This window comes from Alosa pseudoharengus, unplaced genomic scaffold, assembly GCF_046254945.1.
Source record: "Alosa pseudoharengus isolate Yale_2024_CS ecotype anadromous, Long Island Sound unplaced genomic scaffold, YU_APseudo_1.1 YU_APseudo_1.1_scf_15, whole genome shotgun sequence".
NCBI lineage: Eukaryota > Metazoa > Chordata > Actinopteri > Clupeiformes > Clupeidae > Alosa > Alosa pseudoharengus.
Window position 1 is genome coordinate 8,565,232 of NW_027468620.1, and position 26,425 is coordinate 8,591,656.

The following is a 26,425-nucleotide window of genomic DNA, read 5'->3' on the forward strand; positions in this document are numbered from 1 at the left end:
TTGGTTCCTAGGTGATACTTGTTACCACGACGCTGTGAGCGCCGCCTCTGACTGCAATGGAAATCGGCCTGCTGCAAAGATTCATGGGCAACTGAGGATTTCGCATCATTTTGATCCCGCAATGTTGAAATCGCGTATTTAAAGACTACAAGAACCAGTGGGCCGTGCTCTGTCGCTGTCCGCGGTGCTGAAATTGGGAAACGAGACAGCCGTGTGGTGAATATGAAAACAGCTGGGCAACTATGCAAAACAGAATAGTGTAACCTTTCATTATCTAAAAGTTTAATTCAAAGGTGATGTGGTTTTGAAACATATTGAGAAACACAGGAGGTTGAGTCTTCTTAGGAGGATTTTTGATGAATGTGAGTCTTTGTGAGAGGCCATTGTGTCCAATCTAGAATCGTCAAGAATGGTTTACAGAATATGTCACAATGATTACAAATGACTGAAGAGATATCAAACTGTGTGGAAGAGAAATGCTTATGCCCATACCTATCCATTCTTCTTCATGATCTGAATCCTGCTGATAATATCAATTCACTTTTTGTGGTTTAATTCTGTTCCTTTGTACAAGACCACACAAAAGCCTGCATTTGTATTTGTTTTAATTTTGTGCACAAATCACCTCCCAGTTTCATTCTGGCAAATCTCAGTTGAATGTCCTCTTGGGTCTTGTAGTTTTTGGCATTCAGATCGGACAATATAATATTCCTGAGCAAACTACATGAAACATTCTCATCACATCAGGCGTGGAGCCAGCCCTGAACATCCTCGGCAGCATCTGCACCTGCCCATTTATGAGAGAAGGAAACTCAACAGATGTGAGAACATATTCATCTTCCATCATGACTACCCGAGTGACTCAAAATAACTGAAGTTAATGTGCACAGTATTATATAATTGTTCAGTAATTATGTTTCTTACATAATTGCACTACATAACATGTGATGTGTGATATTATGTCTGCTGCACAGGACTTTCTAAGTGCTATTCATTATTTAAATGAACAGAAAATGAATCAGCACACGATTTTGATAATAGTGTATTTGGTTTGAACCTTATACCATTATGTTGTGCATATGTCTGTTCAGATCATGAATCTAATGTTAAGCAGAAAGTATAACTGCTAAAGTAACAAAAATGCATCAGTAAAAAATCTTATGACTACTTTACTCTGTGGAGGGCAAGGTAGGTGCTTAACAGAGTCTGGTCCTCTGCAGTGCACGAGATGCTCCAGTTTGAGATCTTACATGACTGAATATTCAAATGTGCTTTGATATACAGTAAGCTGCACATACAATTGTATATTCATGTAAATATTATAGAATTCTGTTTTGTATTCCTGACAGAGGGTTTACAGACACTAATTCCAGCACTTCTCCAGAGATGCCACGGTCTGGATAATGACTATATTGGCAATTACGCATGATTACAATGGTATGAACACAATTACAATGGTATGAAGCCAAATTAATTGTAGTTACCAATCTATTACCAGCTATATGCAAAAATGTATTAGACTGAAAACTGGACTGGCACCATTAGCTAGTTAACTGATTGAATATATTACCATATCAGTGAAGGTTAAAATATTGGTGGCATTTCTGGCATTTAAGGAAAATTGTGTTCTTCTCAGGTTTGACAATTAGGCAATGGTGTTGCATTGGCAGTGACGGGTACCGTTTTCATCCACAATCAAAATCATCAAACAGTTTTCTTCCAGGTATTTAACCTTGAAACAAACGTGACCGTAAATAATAACCTGAAGGGGCATTGACGATAGGCTTGTCATGCGTGTCCTAACTCTGACAGCTCACCTAGCATGCCCACAGTAGGGAAAAAAGTAGATCTGTCAAACCACAACAACAACGAAAAAAAAAACATAGTATCAGTAACAGTTAGACACAAACTCGATCATTTTAAAAGCATTTTAATGACTTTGCACATATTTAACAGAGGGTAAAAGGCTACAGGTGCAGATCTCCTCCATTTTAGGGGCCAGGTGGATGTGTCATGATGTTCTACTGAGGCCCCCCAGAGGGGGCACCTGGCTTCATGGCATTGTTGATTGTTGTGCAAGATGATGGAAATCTTTCATTACAATAGTTACAGTGACAGAAATGCGCACTATTTATCAAATAGCCAGAAATAGCAAAATGAAAACACGCAGTGCTATAGTCAACAAGCAAGCAGCCAGGTTTCAGTCACGTTTAACTTGTCAGGTAAAGGCCGGACTTTCAAATGTATCCACTGAACAACAACACCTTTAATGGGTTTATAATACATCTATGTTCATACTTCTTCTCTAAATACATTTTATCCATACATTATAATGCAACTCAACAACAAAATGAAAAAAAAAACAATGGAGCTTAGAACATGTTGTTTTGTATAACTAGTCATTAATCAATATCCAACCTGGCTGGTTATCTTTTAACTCTTAAGATTCCCAGCATATGTTATTAATATTAGGTATTATTGTGGCTTTGCATTCAAATGTATGTGTTTTATACTAAGTTTATTATGTTCTGTAGACATAGATTCTTGAAGCTTATGGCTGGAGTATTGATTAGTTAATTAAATTTAACAGAAAGTAAGCGATTCAACATCATGTGGCTTGATTCCAAAGCACCAACGCCTTGCTTCTCACCAGCAGAAAAAAACAGAAGCCTCACAAAACTGAGGGTAGACCCTATAAATTGCATACAATTACAAAATAGAAAGAGAAAAAGAGCAAGAAAAAGGGTAAGAACAAAAACAAAGTCAAAAGCAAGACATGATGAAAAGTAGGGAAAAAAACAAGGACAAAGTAACCCTAACAACATAACATGTCTCTCATGGGACTTTCTCGGAATGATTTCGCGATGGAAGCTGCCCAAAGCATCGCACACCCTCGTATAACCCCCCCCCCATATTCTCTCTTTTTTTCCTTATTACAAAAGAACGCCAAAGTTGACCTCCGACCCCGCCCGAGGGTCATTAGGCACCGAGTGTGGAGTTTTGGCTCTGAGCTTGCATGCTGGAGTCTCGCAATATCAATTTATCTGTTTTTGTTTGTATGTTTGTTTCTTCTTCGTCTCTCATTTCAGAAAACGAGGATGAGGAGGAGGAGGAGGAGGAGGAGGAAGAGGAGAACAAAATGGCTGCCATCGTCGTCAGGAAGCTTCTCAATCGTTTTTACTTCTTCTTGCTGAAGAGACTGAAGCGCTTCTCCTTGTCCTTCTCGCGCTTGCCGGGGCTGGACTCTGCGACGGGGTTGACGGTGGCGGGCAGCGTGTGAGCGCGGCTGGACGCAGGGGTGCTGTGGCTGCTGGGGGCTACCTCGGAGCGGTCCGAGGGTGTGGCGGTAGAGATCGCCTGGATCCAGGAATTCATCTCCTCCTGAGGGAAGGGGATGGTCAAACATGGATGGTCAAACATGAAAAACCATACATTCCACACAAATGTTGTCAAACATGGAGGTTAGACACGACCATATAGCTGTACCTATTACAGGGGGCTCACACAGTAAAAATGATGCCACGCAAAGCACCAGAAAAGTACAAAAACATCACAGAAACACATTAGTGACTTTTAGATTAAACATGGACTTACATCATCTTTGGCTTGGAAGAGATACTCGTTCCCATCACAAATTCTGTAAAAGCACAAGACAAGGAGACACATGTAAGGGTTAGTGAATTACAAACATGAAGGATACTAAAACAAATACATGCTAACACCACTAATACTTCACAATTATAATTTCTTTAATTTGAGATATTTTGTTGATAGTGATTTTGAACGTCATAAGGATTTTTTCCCTCAGAGCAAAAATTATTTAGTGCCCTTTTTAAAGTAGCTGTGTGTGTCCCCTACTTGAGTTTGAAGACGTGTTTCTTTTTCTTGTAGTCCACAGCCACCTCGCACGTAGCATCCCTCAGGCGGATGGGCATCTCGCTGTGGTAAGGGATGCCCTGGCTGGCGCTCCTGCTGTCCTTATAGAAGCCCATCTCCTGATTGTTGATCACACAGTACATGTTGTGCCAGGACCTTAAACACACAAATCAACATGTGAGCACGTAACACACAGCAGCAGGCCAGAACGGTTCCCAACAGCAATTGAATACAAGTAGAGGTGTATTTGTGTAGAGTCTGTAAGCTGTTACATGTATTTTCATGTCCATGTCTATGTTATGAACTATTGTGCATTAACTATTGTGCATGTGTGAGTCTACAGTATGTGTGGGGTGTACCCCTGCCTCTGTGTGTGTGTGTGTGTGTGTGTGTGTGTACCTGTTTGAGGCTTTCTTGTTGTGGCCCTCCCACTCATGCTTGCGGTGCAGGAAGCCCTCCATCTGGGTGGCCGTCTCCTGGGTCTTGGCCGGCAGAGTGGCCGCCTGGCTGGGTTTGGCCTTCCGGCTTGCCGTGGGGGACGGGCCCGGACTGGGCTCCACCACTCCATTAACGACATCACTTCCTCCCGCAGCCTCCTGCGTCAGAAGCAGAGACAGCTTTAGAGGCAGAAGATCTTAGAGGAGGGATCAAACGCAACATGCAAGCAAAGCACACGTGGCCAGTTTCATGCACAAGAGGATCAGAGGCTGTGTAGAAACATCCAGAACTTTTAAAACTCGGGGATAAATGTCCACCGTACAAGATGTAAATGGGAACACCTACTTTCTAGCTTAAGATGAAGGGTACTGCATCATAAATATCACCAGCACTTATAAAAGTTAGAAATGCTACGGTTTCTACTGAAAAACGAGATGCTAGTACACAAGCCTCCAACTGTTACATCTGTCTCAATTTAACAATTACAACCCAGCTTCACATCAAGAGAATGTCTCTGGTCTGTAGAAAGTCACCTCACTCATCTGCAAAGTCATGTTTGTCTGACTCACTCTCTGTAATGCTGTAAGTCAGCATATTACCTGAGTTTCTCTCGACCTCTCCCCTCTCTCTATAGGCTCTCATTCATTACCAATGGCTATTGTTATGCCCTGTCATTCAGATTAACTACGTAACAAATTGCAGGAAACACACACACACACATTATTCCGAGCCATCTCTGTGACACATCAAAGATATAACCCTATCTGATGACTCACACTTCCCTTCTGTCTCTCTGTCTGCGTCTCTTCCTGTCTTAAGGAAAAAGAGAGGCCTTCTGGCTCTGACTCATCACCACAGACCTATCCACGACTCTGGTCAGCAGACAACCTGAGTCACTGGACACTAAATCCCTGGCCCTGTCTCTACAGAGAGGTCATCTACAGCCGAGTCTGGTCGGGGGAGAGGGAGGCGGGCTCCAGACCCATTAACATTAAGAGATTACAGAGCCGATCCTGCTTTGAATTAGAGAGGCTGATTGGATGAGCTGTGAAGAGCGGAGCGGAGCAGAGCGGAACGGTGCGGAGGAAGGAAGCAGCACACTTGACATGCAGAATCACAAGTTAGGGCCGTTAGATTGCACACGACAGCTTCCACACAGAACAAAACAGAAAAGACTGTTCACGAGAGGAAAGCAGAAAAACACACACAAAACACAACACACAAACAGATAAATAGATATAAAAATGAGTACAAATCAGCAAACAATTTCTGAAATTGCTTGAGGTCATTGTGAGGACTTGATTTGCCTGTTAAAGGTCAACACCACACACCCACTGCAGTCTGGCAGTTTATTACCCCATTACTGAGGTCTTCTGGACTGGACCAATCCTGGATGCTCTTATTGAGAGGCTGTAAGAAGCTGGACCAATCCTGGGGGCTTTTACCTAGAACTGGTCAGATAACTGAACCATGTCCTGACAGCTACTTCATTTGTCCTGACTATAAATAAATTTGTACTCATCATAAAATATTATTTTAGCCTATGCTGAGGTGACTCTACTTACATACTCGCACACACACCCCAATGTGCACTCACACAGACACTCACACACACGCACGCACGCAGATACACACACACAAACACAGATGTGCGCTTACACACCCATGTGCACTCCTACTGTACAGACACACTCACGCACACGCACGCAGATACACACACACAAACACAGATGCGCACTTACACACCCATGTGCAGTCCCACACAGATACACACACACACAAACATACACACGCACGCTTAACGATTTCAACATTTACAGTGTTTCTACATGCATGCCCTAAATGCTCCTAGACATGTGTCATAAGGAAGCAGAACATTAACCCATGATTAAAATGCAAGAGGACTGAAACATGGATCATACTGTAGCTACAGCACTAACAAAAAAAGGGCTAAACTCAAATACGGACAGCATGCACATGGTGACATGCAAAATGGTATATTCTGTAAACAAAAACACAACAATGATGATGTTAAAAACAAACAAACAAACACAAAGCTACACCCACAGGCAACACAAAGACAATGATATGAAGACAAACATGGAGGGTGATTGATCTGACATACGTTTATTGGGCAGGGGGTTAGTGGGAATGAGGATGGTAGTGGTGGTGGTGATACTAATAGGATTTCAATGACGGCCAAACAAGCAACATAGGAGGAATGGGAAGGACAATGTATCAGATACTGTATGGGAGACAACAAGACATGGAGTACACTAGTACACTAGAGACAGACAAGGACTCGATTAGCATTAACAATGTGCATCCCTAATGGCCATGCATACACAGACACACTCTCTCTGTCATACACACACACACACACACACACACACACACACACACACACAGATGCAGTCATAAGGACAGTAAAACGTACTGAGGGTAAAATGCAATAACGCTGTTGGGTAACAAAAAAACAAATCTATTATGCGAAATACTGGACAGCAACAAATAAACAGTCTAGAAGGACACAGACAACCAACATGGATTGAAGGATCGGGTGTTTAAAGGAATGTTATATACTAACTAAATCCTTCCCAATCTAAGGACACCACTAGTCTCTTGGAATGAAATGGACTTCTTCAGAAAAAGCCAGGGAAACAGGTTCAGAGAGAGGAATAAGAGACATACAGTATGTGAGATCACATGGAGAAGCAACAGAGAAAACCAAGGAGTAAAGAGAAGGCTTTATAGCAAAAGAACATAGTACAAAGAATAACTTGAATTAAGATGGAAATCCATACAGTAGACATACATATACAACACATTAAAACACACACACACACACACACACACACACACACTGCTGGCAAGCTGATTCTCATTCTCCCATAGCAGATGAAGAAGGCTGAAGAAACTACCATTCCTTTCCTATACCTACAGTCCTGGTTCTATTTCCGATGCACTCCCTCACTACCATCTGTACTATTATTTTCAACCAGAAACAAATCGATTTGCAGATACAAATCAACTACAAATCAGTGTTTAGTCAATGGTGAGTGCCCTGTTCATACATATAAGGCACAAATTGGTAGAATAGGACTGAAACCCTCAATTAGAGTGTGTAGAAGGAAGTAGATTTCTCTGCACCATTAGAGATTGAAGGGAATTCACACTATTGTGACACATTATTATTTTAAACCTAAAACCCTAGTAAAATAATTTCAAGTTTCAAATAAAGCTAATGTTCCACATGTAAAAGTAAGTCAACATAAAACAAGACCAATAGGCGACAGGGCTTGGATAAGACACACGGAAGGGCATGGGGGCTAAAGGTGAGAGGGAGGATCTGAGACTGCAAACCCAACTCAATCACAACTCTCTGATCTCAGAGGGACAGAGAGGCTTTACGGACGTGGTGGTAGGGTTTGGAGGGTATTTGGGGCTACGGTCAGGGGTCAGGGGTCATGGTCCAGCTCGGCCGCTGCGCTCGCCGGCGCTTCGTCGGCTGTAGCTTTGGTAGGCTTGGGAACGGTAACTAACCCGGGGAGAGTCCTGCTCCGTCAGCAGCCCGTTCTGAGATGCCGGCTCACCCTCCCTGTGGAGAAACACACACACACACACACACACAGAGTCAGGGGGAGCAATACTACCATTCATAACAAAGATTTTTTTTGTTTGTTTTTTAAGTATATTTTTTGGGCTTTTTGCCTTTATTTGACAGGACAGTGGAGAGTGAGACAGGAAGTAAGTGGGAGAGCAAGTCGGATTCGAACCTGGGTCCCCGTGGGCACTCAGACCCGTACATGGTACGGGCGCTGTAGCCTGCTGCGCCACAGCGCCCCCATAACAAAGAATTTTAGACACTAACAATATATTGTTTGCCTGTCCATGAGGTCCTCCAGCCCTTTGTATTTTTTTACTTTTCAAACTTTTAATGATTTTATATAGAAAAATGTTGATCCTGACAACTGGTAGTTCTCTTGTGTGTGTGTGTGTGTGTGTGTGTGTGTGTGTGTACGTGTGTCATTTTTTTTTAAGTTAGAAGACTGTGTTTAAGGGCAATTCCATGCAAAACTGTCACGTCCATAACTCCAACTAAATACCGTGGCATTGTGTTGGCGTTATGGATGTGACAGTTTTGCGCGGAATTGCCCTTAAACAAGTCTTAATGGCTGTGCAACATTAACAAGGGTTTTTAATACATTTTTAGACTGTATTTGCAATTTCACCACCCCAAAAATGTCAGATGGCACAACCAAAAGTTTAAACAAAAAAAAAACACACTTCTTTCTTTTTTTTTTTTCTGGTACAGTAAGTATACAGTACATGAGAGTGGAGTGTCTACAGTGCTTAGCATATTATTTTTCTAGTTGACCTTGGTAACTTATGAATACTTTATTGTGTAGTTTATTTATTCACATTTTAATACTTTATTAAAATGTGAATAAATAGGCTACTTTACAAATTAAAAAACTATATTGTTTGATAGAATAATTAGGTACAATGCATTTTTTAACAATTTGTTCAGTTTAATCTACTATGTCTTGTTTAAATTAGTATTTTACCTGGTTGCACCACCTGACGATGCACAATGTCACGTCATTGACCCATATGCGTGTATGTGTGTATGTGTGCGTGTGCGTGCGCATGTGTGTGTATTGTGAGTGTAAGCTTACTTCTGCTGGGGGGATGCTGCTGCTGCTGCTGCTGCTGCTTCTGCCTCTACTGGCTGGACCTCTACAGGTGGAGGCTGCCTTTTCCTCTCTTCTTCCTCTTGCTGTCTTCTCACTTCCAATAACTCCATCTGATGTTCAACACACACACACACACACACACACGCATGCACGCACGCACGCACAGACACACACGCGCACACACACAAACAGAAACACACAGGGAGAGAAAGTGATGACCAGATGAAAATAAATTATGACTGTACCCACAACCATTTTTTTATTTAATACCGAATTTTAATTCTGATTTAGTTCTCCCAGGTGGCCAAATGTTACCATGCCAATGTGTAGATTGCACTTGTACATGCAATTACTCATTAAAGAGACGTTTTGCACTTAGAAATATAAAAAGCAACCCTAATTTGGCTGACTCCTCTGAGTCTTCACACAGATTTCAAAAGCGACTTTTCTGAACTCTCTCAGCTTAGTACGGCTGGTTCTCTTTCCATTTTTAGACAGTTGCACTCCTGTTCTATGCAGTGTGCTTTGAAAGGAGACCGGAGCTCCCTCTAGTGGCGATGCATGCTCACTCACCGTGGTCAATCTCTCGAGGGCGGCGAAGCGCTCCTCCCAGGTGGCGGCGGACTTCTCGAAGGCCTCGTGGCGCTTGATGAGCTTCTCGACCTCGTCCACGCTTTGGCCCATCTCGCGGCTGGACAGGTACGGCTCCTGACCGTACAGCCAGGCCTCCGCCACTCCCGCGTCACGAGAGAACTGATGCACCTCCAGCACTGGGGGAGGACAGGAGCAGAGGACGGAGCACAACACACACACACACACACACACACACACACACACACACACACACACACACACACACACACACACACACACACACACACACACACACACACACACACACACACACACACACACACACACACACACACACACACACACACACACACACAAACAAAAACAGAAAGACACTCAGTTAGCATCAGACACTGACTCAGGCTGGCAGCAAGATAAAGGAATGCAGTCCAGCATTCTGAAAACTACCCCAACTATGTGTTCATCTACACCCCCCCCCCCCCCCCACACACACACACACAAGCATACAAAAAATATGAAGTACATATCCAGAGTGGGAACTTGATTAATCAACGCTAGACATCAACAATCAGACCACAAACATGTGACTTACAAACATAAATGTATGTGCACATAGAATGCACATCCTCCTCAACATATACACACACAGACAAACATACTCACAGGAAACCTAGATGACCATGACACCTCACAGTCACACTCACACACACACACACATACACCATTATGTGGCTTGTCATGGGATTCATAGATCTCACTCTCCACACACACGATGGGTATTATGATGAACTGATGACCTGTATACTGTAATATATATAGGGCCAATCTAAAGACTAAAGACTCACAGACGTAATTGATCTCAGGTGCTAAGTGAGTGAGTGTGTGAGGCCACATGGGCTCAGATAGGTATAAATGGGATTGAGACAGCACTTCACGAGATCACATGTTACCTTGGTGACGTTTCATAACAAAGATGTTGCTGATACTTGCCGGTTTGGGAATTTTCATTTTAAGTTTGTTACTTTTCACATGGCCAAGGCACAGGAGACAACTGCCTGATTCCACATTTTTTCAAACTCTTGTTTTACAAGCTGGTTGTGTGTCGTGCTGTTGTTTACCTTTGTAATTTTCGGATTTCCCTATGGTCTCTGCGGTAGACATCACAGCGCTTTGAACTGTGGGTAATTCCCTTTGGTGAAGTCTGCACTGATGCAGACTCACGGAAAGGGCTCAGTAAGTGTATACTCAAACCCTCAAGCCCTTTGAAATGCGACATTGGGACAGCCCTAAGCCCTTACGAATTTCGCAAGAACGTGCAGCAAAGTCTGTGAGTCTGTCAGTCCGGCATTTGGGATTGGGCCATTGCATATCATGTGTGAACCTTAGGAGGACTAGCTAATGTTCTGCATCACCTAATGGTGATTGTAATAAAACTGTCAAACATAAGACCTATAAGTGAGTATAGGCAGCAGTAGCATCCAGCCCATAATTACCCAGTCTCAGCCACTCCCATCTATCTTCCCACTTGTCAATCATCTCTTTCCTCTTGTCCGTCAGTTGTAGCAACTTTTCTTTGATCTGGGCAGAAGGCAAAGGAACAAGGAACTAGCTTCAGATACGTGTCAGATCTTCAAGGGCATTGCCAGTGTAAAAATAATAATAACTTCATGAAATTAACTGTTAAGAACACCTGAAAAGATGGATGGACAATAATTGCTTTATATCTATATCTAAAAACATCTTACACTTTGACATGGCAAAAAAATCTCATACATACATATTTCAAAGAGAAATGGATCAGGTAAACATTTCATTATTTTTTAGGCCACTTGTTCACTTCGAGGACACACTAAATAACCTCCATTCCCACCGACCTCCTCTGATGAGTAGTGTTTGCGAGCAAGCAGGGCTTTGCCCATCTCAATGCAGGTAGTGAAGCTGTCATTACGGGCGTCGATCTCAGCTTTGATGCCCTGGTGGTTGTTCATCAGAAGCTCCACGGATGACACATCCCTGAGAACGTACAAGATAGGACGTCGACATGTGGTTGAGAAGGTATTACATCACTTCCAGATCTGCTCGAGTGACACATTTGAGAGAGGCAACAAATTAGTTTAGACATCCCTGAGGACACCAGTTGATATGAACACTAATTTGGGAGCACCACTGGGATGTCCATGTGTCCCTCAGCTGTGATCATTCCTTTGTGTGTCTGTGTGTGTGTGTGTGTGTGTCTGTGTCTGTGTGTGTGTGTGTGTGTGTGTGTGTGTGTGTGTGTGTGTGTGTGTGTGTGTGTGTGTGTGTGTGTGTGTGTGTGTGTGTGTGTGTGTTCCTTCCCTGTCAGGTCTCTTTATTGTGCCTGTCTGTGGAGGACTCATTATCGTTTCTCTAGACATGGCACTTGCAGGCCCACCTGTCCCCAGTTCAAGAGGGTCATGTCACACCGAAAGAGAGACATGAAGAAGTGCAATTACGCCTTCACTCTCCTTCAAAATCTCTCTCCATCTCTCTCTCTCACACACACACACTCTCTCTCTTTCTGTCATGTCAAACACACACACACACACGCACACACACACACACGCACACACGCACACACACACACACGCACACACACACACACACACACACACACACAATGTTCAGTTCTGGCTGTTATCTCCATTCTCCTGTCTCCAGGCTGTAATTTTCTCCCTGTGTCTCTCTAGAGTTCTGTCTCCCTCCCTCCCCGGCTCCCCGGCGTCTCCATGGCGAAGCTGACACTCTGATGAGAGTTTGAAGGTCAGGTCGTGTTGCCCCGGGTGATTATCACAGTTACAGTTGAGATTAGCTCATTGGGAAGGAGTGGTAGTGACTACGCCTCTGTGGCGTACAGGAGAGGACAATTACAGACAGAGAGAGAGAGAGAGACAAGTGGCAAGCCCCACAGGAGGTACTCTCTAGCCTAGCCTTACATCACAGGAGCAGTCTTTACGCTTGTATGGGAGGCCAAACAATTCAAAAGCTTAAGCAAAAAAGGACACCACCCATCCAGCTGGACTGAGGTAGCGACCCAATTAGGCAGCGCGGCGCTATCCGTTCGAACTAAGTTTATGCAAACAGGACACCACACAGCCAGCTGAACGCAGCGAGAGATCCAACTGGTTAGCCATAGGTTTGGGCCATCACTTCACTTCTAGGCTCTTTGAACTCCTCTAGTAGGTCATCATGGTGATGTCAGGTAAAGTGGGAGGGTCTCATTTCCAGGGAGAGCAGAAATAATAAATATGCATATGGCTTCTCTTTGGATACAGACGCTTTTGATAAAGATGTCTGCTATATCACTGCTTGAAAGTGTAAAGTGTGTGTGGGCTTCTTTTAGGACATCGCAGGGAGCTGTGGGCTTACATGCAAGCACTGAAACACACAGACCCACAAACGCAGCTTTACTCTGAGCTTTGTTTTTTTCCTGTGGTAGAGTGTGAAGCTATGTGCACAAATATAACGCGCGCACACACACGCGCACACACACACACACACACACACACACACACACACACACACACACACACACACACACACACACACACACACACACACACACACACACACACACACACACACACACACACACACACACACACACACACACACACACACACACACACACACACACACACACACACACACACACACACACACACACACACACACACACACACACACACACACCCCTGGGCTTCTCCTGCCGCAGAGCATGAAGCTGCGCGCGTGCACACACACACACCTGGGCTTCTCCTGGGCGTCGATGAGGCGGATGACATCCTCCATCCAGAGCATGAGGTCGCGCACCATGCTGAAGAAGCGGAACTTGTCGCTGGTGTCCAGCAGACGCACGCGCCGGCCCTCGCTGGCCTCCAGCAGGCTGCGCCAGGCCTCCAGCACCTCGCCCTCGCGCCGGGCGATGTCCTCCGCCTTGTCACCCGCGTATGCCGACTGCAGCCGCACCGCGTCCTCCTGAAGCTGCTTCACCTGCAGAGAGGAACAAATATGTTTTTATATAACATCCTCAAAGTGGATTTCCCAGTGGGTTCTAGATATTACACTTGTTCTTAGTCAAAAGCTTAGTATAATTCCTAGGATGGCTTATAAGTTGCTTAAGTTAGCTTACTGTCTTACCTTTAAAATTGTTGAGCATTACTGAATTCTCAACTGTAAATTCTAACACTGTTGTTGTATTGTATTGGTATAACACTAATGTCATAAAGTAATTTTGTAGAATAGGAAACAATCCTTGATAAGCTACAGTATATTATATATAGAACTGAAGCAGTCTGCATACAAGTTTACCTCCTTCAAGAGAGTTTTTATTGATGATAAAAAGAGTCATGAGGGAAGAACATTTGGTGACTGTTTTCGTTTTTCGATTTTGGATTCACCCTGTCTTGTTTCAGGGATGTACAGATTCACTTTGTCCTTTTGAACTACACTACATACACTCCATAGCCTGCATGCATGTGGTGGGGTGGAGGTGTCCAGTTGTCCGTCTTGTGGCGTACCTGTGTCCCTAGGGCCTGAATGTCGTGCTCGAAGGTCGTGTGCATCCTCTGCAGTGTTTCAACCGTGTTCTGGTCGCGGCCGAGCTCTTCCGGAAGCTTCTTGTGTTTGTCCAGGATGCGTCCCAGCACCTCCTTGGCATCGTGGTAGAACTTGTGCAGCTCGTAGGAGGCAGCAAGGATCTGCGTGCGCGTGTCGATCAGCTCCAGGAGGTCGGCCCAGGCCTCGTTCAGGCCGTCCTTCCACTCGGCAATGGTGGCCGCGTCTCAATATAAAACTACCACTACTACACACACACACGCACACAGACACACACACACACACACAGACACAAACAAATGCACACACACACACACACACACACACACACACACACACGCACACAGACACACACACACACACACAGACACAAACAAATGCACACACACACACACACACACAAAACAGAATAACAGCTAAAGTTTTAGTACAAGACGTCTGTATGACAAAAATCTGGTTGCTAAATAATTTTATTTTTATTTTTTTAAATACGGCGTACAAAAGACCAAAAAGTAACACATTTATTTTGACAGACTACTGTCAGCACTGAATGGCTCTAATAGACCTCTAATGGTATACGTTTTACTGTAACAAACTGCTAACAGCTTTAACACAGCAGTGAAGTGTTTTATCTGATGCAGTGTTTCGTTTGTTTCTTAGAGAAATAAAAACCCTTTGCGTACTGTGACGTGTTCGTAGTCCTGGCCCAGCTCGTGCGAGCCGGCCACCACCTCGCGCTCGGCGATCCACTGCTCCAAGTCGTCCACCTCGCGGTTGAGCTGGAAGAGCCGCGACCTCTCGTCCAGCTTGCCCCGCCGCTCCTCCGACAGGTCCTTGAGGCCGGCGTAGAGCTTATCCACCTGCGACTGCCGCATGCTGATCCGCTCACTGCAGGAGGGCACAAACAAGCACAAACAACAACATGGCGGCGAGAGCCAGATGTTAAGGAGCTGAAACAACTGGATGACCTGACCTCTCTCTCTCTCTCGTTCTATCTTTCTTTCATTCTTTCTCTTTCTTTATCTCTTTCTCTCTGGATTAGACGTTAACCCAGGAGGATTAAGGAAAAAAAAATCTACATTCTGCGCAGGTCACTGGCCGGACACCAGCTTTCCCCCTCCCTGGCGCGCGTACCCGTACCGGTCCATGACCCGACCTGACCCCAACTCACCTCTCCGGATGCCCAGCGCCCATCAGCGCCCTGCTGGTCTGGGAGAGCTGGTGCACCGTCTCGGCGTAATCCTCCACCGCCTGCTCCACAATCTGGTGCTTCTTCAGCATGGCCACGGAACTCTGCTCATCCTGCAGGCCAGTGCGTAATAAGTTTTTATATAATGCGACACAGTCTCATTATATAAAAATGACCATGAAGCACAAAATAGTGTGCAGCATACACTCTAAAAGTCAACTAACTATCCAACTAACTATCAGATACACACATTGCCATGTCTAAGCTATTACAACATATTACCCAGATACACAAATTGCCATATCTAAGCTATTACAACATATTACCCAGATACACATATTGCTATGTCTAAGCTATTACAACATATTACCCAGATACACACATTGCCATGTCTAAGCTATTCGTTATTCATGCACTCTGAGTGCAGTGTTGCGTGAGGAAGTGATGTGTAAATGGAGACTGTTTGCCATGATGGCTGTGTGTGGACCCAGTGACCCTACACACAGAGGCCGCCACGTGCCTGGCCTTCCTCTCACCCCCCCACCAGCCTGCCTGCTGTCTGCAGATATCCTGCCAGTGGTCAGCCTGTAGTCCTTTACTATACCTAACCGTGTCACACACACACACACACACACACACACACACAAAACCATTTCCTTCCTAAACATAAACAAAACCATTTCCTTCCTAAACATATCATTCCAAACTACATCCAAGCATGTTGGACTCTCATTCACGCATTTATTACACACACACACACACACACACACACACACACACACACACACACTCCTCACCTTGGCCTTCTCCTCGGACATCATGTAGAGCTCCTGCTCGCTCATCCAGGCTTCGGCCTCGGCGGCGTCAAAGTAGTACTGCTGGGCTTTGTGCGCCTCCTCCAGACGGCCGTGCCGCTTACCCGTCTCCTCGATGATCTGCGCCCACAGGCCCCGCAGGTCGGAGAGCCGCTGCCGGATCACGTCCCCGTTGGGGCTGTCCGCCTTCACGATGCTCTTGCTGCGCTCGAAGATGTCGTCGTAGCGCGGTTGATGGCCCTGGATCTCCTTCTGGAGGGTCTGAATGCGGGAATAAAAACAACGGTCAGGTGAGTGGACAGTCGCTCCAGAGAAAGAAAATGCTTCATATACTGTAGTACAATAATGCCCCGTCTGAACTTAGGGAAGTGGTGATTAGCAAGTGATCTAATCAATTCAGCTAAATTCACTTCTATTCATCTGATAACTCAAGATGCTTTACAGAGCCCAAGACTAGAATCCCCTGGAGCGACAGCATGTGGGCTCTATGCAATTAAAAAAAACAATCCTTCATGCAAACCTGAAATATTTATAATATTTGTTATATTAAAATAATTACTCTAATTAGTGTGGGTGGTGGGCTGTTACCTGGTTCTTCTTGATGAGTAGCTGGACGGTCTGTAAGTTGTGTCCATGATCAGTGGACGTAGCCAGAGGCATTCTCTCCTCCACCCAGAGCTGCAGAGTGCAACACAGGCAATGTTACACTTAATACACACAGCAGAACCTGATATGGAGGAACTCATGACAGGCCAATACACAACATCTAGAAAGATTAACTATGCACAGTACAAAAAAACAGAACTGCCGAACGCAACACAGATAACATTGCAGTTAATACAGACAGTGGAACCTGATAGAGAGTGACTCATAACAGCCAATACACAACATCTGGACAGATTAAAGGTGATCTGAGCGATGCCACACGTTTTTTAGGCTGTCACTTACAGCAAACATCACCTCACCATCCGTAAAAACATAACAAACTGTTCCAGCAAATCACAGACGAGATGCTTGTTTAGGAGAGTTTCAATTGCACGGGAGGGAGGGGGAGGAAGTAGCGAGCTAGCTCTCTGTTTTGTTTGAATGTCAACAGAAGTGACGTTACCCAGCATCGCTTAGAGCACCTTTAACTATGCACAGTACAAAATGCATTCCTTCCCTCCAGGCATGTTTTCGTATTCTACTAGCAGAGGTCTGAGGCTAATTTGGCACTGGGAGACAGTCTAACCCAGATAGTTGTGCATATGTAGGAAGCGTTTCCCTTTGATTGAGGCGGCAGGCTGAGCAGATGGATGCATCAATGGGATCTAAGAGGAGCGACTCTGTGAATGAGAGCACCTGCAGCTTCATTTAGCTACCAATCCGCCTCACAGCGGGAGGAAGAGGAGACCAGGGTTCTCAGTTTCACACACACACACAGACACACACACACAGACACACACACACACACACAAGCATTCACGCACACACACACTCTCTTTCTCTCTCCCTCATCTTGCTGTGCCACATTTAGAAACATACCTGCAAGAAAAGAAACAGATCACACCCACCCCGCCCACACCCCAACTCCCTCACACACACCCCTTCACTATACCTAGAGATTGGCATGGGGTACTTTCCCTAAGATCATCTCTCAATGCAAATCAAACCAGCTATTAGGCTAACTGAAATAAAACCATGCCAATCTCTAGGTATGGTGAAGGGTATGTGATAATGTGGGGCTATTTTAATTCCAAAGGGCAAGGGAACTTTATCAGGATGTATAGTATCCTGGATCGGGAATTTAACATAGGTGTGTGTTTACTTACAGTATGCCCCCTGTATTTTAAGGAAGAACATTTATTTATTTATGATACATTATTCATTCACAAAGAAAGTTGGTGTCTTTAAAGGCTGGATTTTCCCTAATTTTTTAAATTAAGGCATTAAGATTCATTTTCAAAAGATGATTTTTTTCATTCCTCTTTTTAGTCAACTTTAGCATTTAGGTGTGCTAACTTATGTGTGAGTTTTTTTGACCATGTAGTGCAGTAGCTTTTACAGCAGCTACATTTTCCAGAGCAGTTGTGGAACTCACAGTAGAGCTTCCTTCTGGCTGCCCATACATGAATCATTTAGGCTATATTCTGTATAAACTTGAAAGACAAACAAATTTTCCATGCCAGAGATGAAGCAATGAAATTGTGCTTGCAAAGATGTTGGTAGTCTATTGCATGGTTTTATTGAGCAATGTCTATAAAATAGGCTGTCAAAATTGTTTGTATTAGTTTTACATTGCACATGGTAAAAATAAACTGACTGGGTAATTGTACTTTTAAATGTAGCACCAACATTTCAGCCAAGTGGAATGAAACTGGGATAATCATGAGATGAAGCTTTTACAGGTGAAAATCCACCCAAAAATGAGGATGCACACACGCACATCGTTACATTGTGTATGCCTTTGCTACTGTACTTTGAATATAGTTAAGAGCTATCATTTTTGAACTGAACACATGTTATAACGTACATGTATAAATCAAGGTAACTACGTTACTGTATCTATTATGATAAGTTGAGTAATAAGAGTTAAGTTGGCTAGGATGGATGGATGGATGGATGGATGGATGGATGGATGGATGGATGGATGGATGGATGGATGGATGGATGGATGGATGGATGGATGGATGGATGGATGGATGGATGGATGGATGGATGGATGGATGGATGGATGGATGGATGGATGGATGGATGGATAGATACTTTATTGATCCCCAGGGGAAATTCAAATAGTCCTGACTTTGCATGAATCTGGTTTATTTTATTGGTTTATGAGAATTTTTTGTAAATTACTTTAGTAGTAGCTTCTGATGTAGTAAACTTCTTTTGCGAAATGTATGTAACTTAGCTTGCTACATTTTGTCTTGAGGAAGCTTTTGTGTAGTTAAGCTTCATTTAATATATAGAGTAACTGGTAGCTTAGCTCACTATATTTTCTAAGTAGCTTGCCCATCACTGCAGATAGATACAGACACAGACACAAAGTGTTTTTTGTTACTCACAATCTCATCCTCCACGTCGCGGTTGAACTGGTGGATCTCGCGTGAGGCCATCAGGCTGCTCTTGCGTTGGCGCAGTGGGTCCAGCAGGCCCTGGAACTTCTGCTCCACGCCGCGCCGCCGGCCGTCCACCTCGTCCGAGTCCTTGCCCTCCTGCCGCAGCGCCTGGGCCTGCGAGCGCAGCTCCCCCACCTCCTTCTGGCGCACCTCCACCTGGCTCTCCAGCATCTGGGGCACCAGCCGCCAAGGTGGTGTGGGGGAAGGGGGTAGACGGAAGACGAGACGCAGTTAGTGAGGGACAAAGCGATGGCACACGCTAGTTACAGGACAGGCTAAGACGCCCCCCCGAAAAAAATCTGGCGCTCTGGGACTCGCTGCTTCGTTCATGTGACAGAGAGCTTCCTCTCATCCTGATTTCCTGTTGGTCTTTCACACACAGGTCCCCTCCAACGTGCACGCAAATCCATCTGGCCCATAGGCTACGTCTCTCTCTCACTGACATGGGGACAGACAGACACACACACACTATGGTAAGCCACTGACACTTCTGCCCATCCTTCTGCCATCTACTCTCACTCTGATGTCGACAAATATACACACATATAAACACACACACATGCAGAGTAACTGGAAATGGGCGGATATGCAGTTAAATCTGCACATTGCAGGCAGCTACCCTGCTCTTCTCTCTCTTTCTCCCTCTCACTGTCTCACTTACACACTGCAGGCATGTTCCCTCCCACTCTCTCTATGGAATACACACACACACACACACACACACACACACACACAGAGACTCTCTCCTCTCTGGCTCCGTCTTTCTCTCTCTCTCACTCACACACACGTATATTTGCACATGCGTACATGGAGTGCGCACACACACACACAGAGTGTGAAGGCATGGTGCCGGCTCCTACATCAGAGGAGAGAGAGCTGAGGGCTGTTGCATAACTGGCAGAGGGGGTGTGCCGGTAGTTATGTAACAAACCCAGATACCCTTTCCCTCTCTTTCTCACTCTTTCTATCTTTCTCTCTTTCTCTCTCTCCCCCTCCCTCTCTCTCTCTCTCTCTCTCTCTCTCTCTCTCTGTCACTCTCTCCCTCCCTCTCTCCACTGCTCCTCTACTGGCTGTGGATGGAGCTGTGAGCTCTGAGGACACAGCAGGTGAGAGGATGCAGATGGAGTGGGGATGTAGCTCTGCCGCTGCACTGGAGGAAAGCTAACGTAGGCACGAGACTCTACTACACCATATTAATCATTCATACCTAGAGTCTTTTCAGGGAGAACACTGCATTGGTGAACGATGACTTATTACACTAAAGGATCTCCATGCTGTATATTTTTGAGACATTTAAGAAATAATACGCTTAATACTAAACCCAACAAATACAAGGTACATTTCAGGTGAAAGTAATTCAGTCGACTGAACACTAGAGGGAGTTATGAAGCATCACTTTAACATTGTATTACAGTTGTTTTATGCGTGAGCCAGATCTGTGAAGTAGTGCATGCTATGTGGTATATAACCACATAGACTACATTAACAGTGTCAAAAATGGCTACCCTGCACAGCTAAAACAAATGACCCTAAAAAAAGCCAAGATGTCTAAGTTTAAACTAAAATTCCTGAAAGGAACACGTCAACTTTTTGGAAAATTAGCTTATTTGCCATCTACCCGAGAGTTAGATAAGAGGATGCATATCCTTCTGTACTCTGTGCATGCAATAGTCCAGTCTGACACACCGTTAGCTTAGCATAATTCACTGCATAATTAGCCTACAGCTAACCTATAGCTGAAAGGGAGAGACGACCAGGTGGGCGTACCTGTTGTTTCTTGAGCAGGATGTTGACGCTGGTCAGGTCCTTGCCATAGTCGTCGGACTGGATCTGTCCCTCCAGGCCTACCAGCCACTTGTCCAGATCAGCGCAGCTCTGCGTGAACAGCTCGGCCTTGTTGGCGTCGAACAGGCACTGGGCCTTGGTCTGCGTGGTGGACTCCAGATCGTTCCACTGCCGCTTCAGTGTGCCCAGCTTCTCCTTGACCACCGGCTCTGTCTCCGGCTTCTCTGCTACCAGGGCCATGCCATCCTGCACCGCAACAACACACGCGGACAGACAAGGTCAATACATACTACTAGTGCAGAAAGAGGACAGTGACCGAAGCTATTAGTTTGTTTCTCAGTATGCACTCCTGAGGGAGGATCACTACAGAAAAAACATCTACATGAAGCTGGACCAAGCTAGGCTAGGATTAGGATTAGGCAACGGGTTCCAGGACCTAGGGTTATGAATTCTGCAACGACACACAGTGAGACAAGGTCAATCCACTCTTCTGTAGGGAAAGGAGGGTGATGGAAGCGTTTACTTTGTTTCTAAGTACATAGTGTGGAAAGAGGAGCCTGATAAACATCTAGATGAGGAGCTGGATCAAGGGGATCCCTGGACCTACGGGTTCTAGGAACAGTCCATGAAATCTACCAGTATTACGTTTTTTGTATTTGTGAAGTAAACACACACGGAGATACATAAAACAAGTAGACAATACTATAAACAGGAAGACGGCAAACATTTCTCACTGTTTTTAAATAGTCTAATTTTCATTTTATTCTATTTCCATTTTCTATTGGAATGGCTTTGGAATGTCTGCCAAACACCTTTAACACAAACTCAAATCAATGCGTTTTTGACTGTGCTGGAGCACTGACCTTCTCGATCTTGTCCAGCCACTCCTTGTTGGACTGCAGCTCAGCCATGAAGGCCTGGTGCTTGAGCCACTTGCTGTGCAGGTTGCGTGCCTCGTCGTATGACATGTCCTGTGCCGTGAGCATCTTCTCACTGATCCACAGAGATAGCTGAACACACAGACACACAGAGTGGCAATTAGTGCCACACACACATTATTCATATACTGTGATCTCACTATAATTGCTGGTACACTGTCCACTGGGGTTGGATTGTGTGTGTGTGTGTGTGTGTGTGTGTGTGTGTGTGTGTGTGTGTGTTCATGTGTGTGTGCATGTGTGTGTGCGCGCGTGTGTGCCTGTAGACTGAAAAGCCCTCAGAGACATCCTGAGTGTTGCTGTAGGCAGCCACTAGCAGCATTAATCTTTCAACCGATCTGTGCTCTCTCCAGAAACAACCAAGTGATGAAAATGATGTATAAATGCAGCAATCGCTCCATCGACACGCTATTTAATTACAGCGCTGCAGCACTAAATCAACAGTGTTATTAAAACTCTGAGATCTGGAGCGTTCCCTCCAGACGTTGGGCTACAGAATGCATGGCGTGTTTCTCTTCATCCTCCATTACCTTGACATATTAAGTCATTCACCCAAAAATGTGTTCACTGAGAGAACAAAAACTGAAAATATATAAGGAGAGAGGAGAGGACGAGAGTGAGGAGAAGAAGGAGGGAGGGAAGAAGGAGATAAAGAGAGTGAAGAGAAGGAGGGAGGGGAGTGCGTGGGAAGGAGACAGCAGAGGAGGAGAGGAGGTGAGGAGAGAGGAGAGAAGGAGGGAGGAGAGGAGGTGAGGAGGGAGGAGGAGAGGAAGGAGGTGAGGAGAGAGGAGAGAAGGAGGGGAGGTGAGGAGGGAGGAGAGGTGGTGAGGAAGGAGGAGAGGAGAGAGGATGTTTACCTCCTGGCAGTCCTGCAGGAACCTCTGGAGGTCTGTGTTGTCCTTCAGTTTGGCCAGGAGCCCACTGGCTGCCTCACGGTTCTTCTTGTGCCTACAAACACACACAGAAAGAGCTTTATACCAAGACACACATTCAGTCAGTAAGAATGACCCATAACAATTTTTTTGGATACAGCATATGACAAAAATGATATCAGATAAACATATGAAAGGTCCATAAACTTATGAATGAATAAAATATATTTTGGATTTCATAAAGCATTTAATAAGTATGGAAGATGGGAAATATTAACTATCTAAAAGGATAAGAAGGAGGGTAAGTCACCACTGCTGAGCACAGATGCTCAAACAAAACACATCAACCAGCTAACAGAAGCACTACTAGGGCGAACATGGTAGCCACGCGTCTATCATGGTCATCCAGTTCTGAGGCAGGGGTGCCGGAGCGTACCTCTGGTCGATGGAGTCCACCTTCTCTTGGATACGGTCAGCGCTGGTGTTGCCATCGCTCACCAGACGCCGTCCCGTCTCCACCACGGCGTTGATCTTCTCCTCGTTGGCGTCCATGGTGGTCATGAAGTCCTCCTGCTTCTTGATGGCTCCCTCAGCCGCCTCCAATATGGTGGGCATCTCCGTATGGGCCAACACATACTCCTGAACATGAGATAGAGAGAGAGAGAGAGAGAGAGAGAGAGAGAGAGAGAGAGAGAGAGAGAAAGAAAGAAAAAAAGAAAGAAAGAAAGAAAGAAAGAGAGAGAAAGAAAGAAAAAAAAAAGAGAGAGAGAGAGGAGGAGAGAGGGAGATGAGGGGGGAGAGAGAGAGGAGGTGGAAAGGGAGGAGAGTAAAGCAATAGATGGGAGAAAGAGACAAGGGAGGAAAGTCTGTCAAGAGAGCACTGGACCATAAAGTCACACCAACATCCACAGCTGTCAGACTCTGTACCCTGGTCTGCTGTGGGATAAAAGAGGGAGGATGTGTTCCCTTTGCTAAAATAACACTCATCTCTTCCTCATATCACTGTGGCCACGGGCTGTCACCAATTCTGTGGCTTTCAATGAGATTTAGAAGTGGACCTGGAAAAGCAGCATCGTCCGGCTCCTCTCACCACACAGCGATCTGTAAAGACTTGTCTGCTTTTGTTAGCATCAGACTGCTAATGTGACCTCAGGGTCATGAAATCTGAAATGAGAGGATTCATCCTCTCTCCTGGCAGACACGTGTGATGCATTTGAATAGAGTTTTGGTTTGGGTTGGTTTGGTTTTGCTGGAAATGTTAACAATGCTCACAGTTGCATTAAATCAATATTTAAGATGCAAATTTCAATCTGCTGCAAGGTGCTCCTGTAAGAGATATTAGTTGATTGTTTGCAGAAACTTTAAAGCTTTTAAGTACATTATGCAACATTGTTTTCACTTTTTGAGGTGTTCTTGGAGCTACCAGGCAGCCAATTACATAATTCTACATAAAAAAAACACTGCCCTCCATTAACTGGCGACAAGCTTCAAATACACACGCTTACACATACTATGCTCCAGAGGGCCAGAAGACTAGATGTTGATTGGTGAATTGAGAAGTTGATAGATAAGATTGAGAAATATATTTGTTTTGATCAAAAAGGACATTTAGCTGGGTTCCTCCTGCTCCGTCTCAGCCTTACCTGGTTGTTGAGGAAGGCCTCGGCCTGCTTGGTGTCCCTGAGGAAGAGCTGGTAGGCGTGCGACTGGGACAGCAGCTTCTGACGGTTCTCCCACATCTTGTGCAGCTCGTTCCAGCCGGTGTCCAGTGCCTGCAGCCGCTGCCGCAGGAACATGTACTGGGCGTCCGTCTGGCCCTGCGTGACCATCTCACCCATGTCGCGCATCTTCTGGTAGTCCTCCTCGTAGTTGCGGATCTCGTTCTTGATGCCCTCGTGCTGCGTCAGGAGCTTCTCGGCCTCGGCAAGGGTGTTGGGCATGTCCTCGGACGCGATGGCCGTCTGCGTGCGCGACAGCCACGCCTGGAAGTCGTCCAGGTCGCGTAGGAAGCCCTGCAGCTTGGACGCCTCGCCGAGCGACTCCTCGCGGGCGCGCAGCGTGCCCTTCATCTCGTCCCACACCTCGTTGATCTCGCCCAGGCGGCCCTTGATGCCCGGCGCCTGGTCGGGGTGCTCGGCCGATAGCCGCTCGGCCTCCTTGCCCAGGTCGCCCAGCTTGTCCTCGATGGCGGCCAGGTCCCGCTCCATGCCCGTCAGCTTGCGCTGCAGCGCCATCACGCCCGCCAGGTCGTTGCCCAGGTCCTGCGTCGACTCGATGACCTTGGTCTTCTCGCGGATCCACGACTTGGTCTCGTTGCACTCCAGGTGGTAGTTCTGCACGCCCAGCGCTGAGTTGAGCGAGTCCTTCTTCTGGTCCACCAGGTCTCGGAACTGGCTCCACCTTATAGAGACGACCGAGACACTCATTGGTACTGTCACCTAGCTAGACAGTGGCACTATTAGGCATATCACTTCTACCAAGCTTCTACTGTTGCTCAACCACTGATCAGAGAGCGGGGACTGTGAAAACCACCGCACTCTCAAGTGTATATTCTTTGTAATATATTGGCAGCAGGTTAGTAGATGGACGTGTTTCAGCCATCTTCAGTGTGTTGAGTGAGGGGATTGTACCTGGTGTTGAGTTTGTCCTGCTGGGCCTTGATCTCCTTCTCACTCGGGTGACCACTGTGGATGAGCTGTCTGGCGATCTGGTTAACCACCGCCACACGAGAGGCCTGGTTGTTCATCTCTGGTTCCAGGCTCTCGAACCTGACACACACACACACACACACACACACACACACACACACACACACACACACACACACACACACACACACACACACACACACACACACACACACACACACACACACACACACACACACACACACACACACACACACACACACACACACACACACACACACACACACACACACACACACACACACAAAATACAAGGGTTAAACAGCAGAATGGAGTCACCCAGTACCATCCAGTAGTAGGAGGTCAATTCAGACATGCAATGCTTAGGTTTTCACTGGGCAGCGCTGGGAAAACTAAATTTAACAAGGGCAGATGGAGAGGCTGGGACGTAGTCCATGAGCTGCACCGCGTCTAATCACTGTGGGAATGAGCAATCCCCTGAGAGCACAACTCCACAGCAACAGTAAACAGGCTACCGCACCGCGCTGCTGACCAAAGCAGCTTCGCTGTTGCAGAACAGATACTTTACATTTATTGGCTGTAAAAATGTATAATGGGCTCTGTTCCTGCCTTGTGCGCAAAAGTAAATTAGAGGACAAAAAATTCCCACAAATGATATTACCTCACCCATCACCCATTGTTCCTGACAAACTTACTAGCCTTTTATGTTCCACATTTACCTTTCAAGCCTGCAGAGTTTTTCATAAATTACAGGCAGGGAATTATGCAGAAAAAGTCTCAGGCTCAGTGATTTAATAAAACTGCCTTTGCTACACCAGCGCAACAAATTATACTCCGTACATTGATCTTTACCTGGTAACAAGCTGCAATGCTAAATGG

The 26,425-nt window shown here is 45.5% G+C and overlaps 1 protein-coding gene across 1 annotated transcript in view; it reads right to left on the reverse strand.

Moving 5' to 3' along the window:
- Positions 1–1,914: 1,914 nt before the first annotated feature.
- LOC143124125 (spectrin beta chain, non-erythrocytic 1-like) overlaps positions 1,915–26,425 on the reverse strand; it is a 79,807-nt gene continuing 55,296 nt past the window's right edge. Inside the window, 22 exon segments of the mRNA XM_076285442.1 lie at positions 1,915–3,381; positions 3,595–3,637; positions 3,859–4,032; positions 4,276–4,472; positions 7,858–7,912; positions 8,994–9,121; positions 9,585–9,781; positions 11,099–11,183; positions 11,480–11,618; positions 13,372–13,616; positions 14,144–14,427; positions 14,773–15,068; positions 15,352–15,482; positions 16,167–16,445; positions 16,773–16,862; positions 19,229–19,453; positions 21,050–21,313; positions 21,931–22,077; positions 22,863–22,953; positions 23,314–23,516; positions 24,521–25,277; positions 25,508–25,645. Coding sequence (XP_076141557.1) covers positions 3,178–3,381; positions 3,595–3,637; positions 3,859–4,032; positions 4,276–4,472; positions 7,858–7,912; positions 8,994–9,121; positions 9,585–9,781; positions 11,099–11,183; positions 11,480–11,618; positions 13,372–13,616; positions 14,144–14,427; positions 14,773–15,068; positions 15,352–15,482; positions 16,167–16,445; positions 16,773–16,862; positions 19,229–19,453; positions 21,050–21,313; positions 21,931–22,077; positions 22,863–22,953; positions 23,314–23,516; positions 24,521–25,277; positions 25,508–25,645 — 4,372 coding nt within the window. The 3' untranslated portion in view covers positions 1,915–3,177.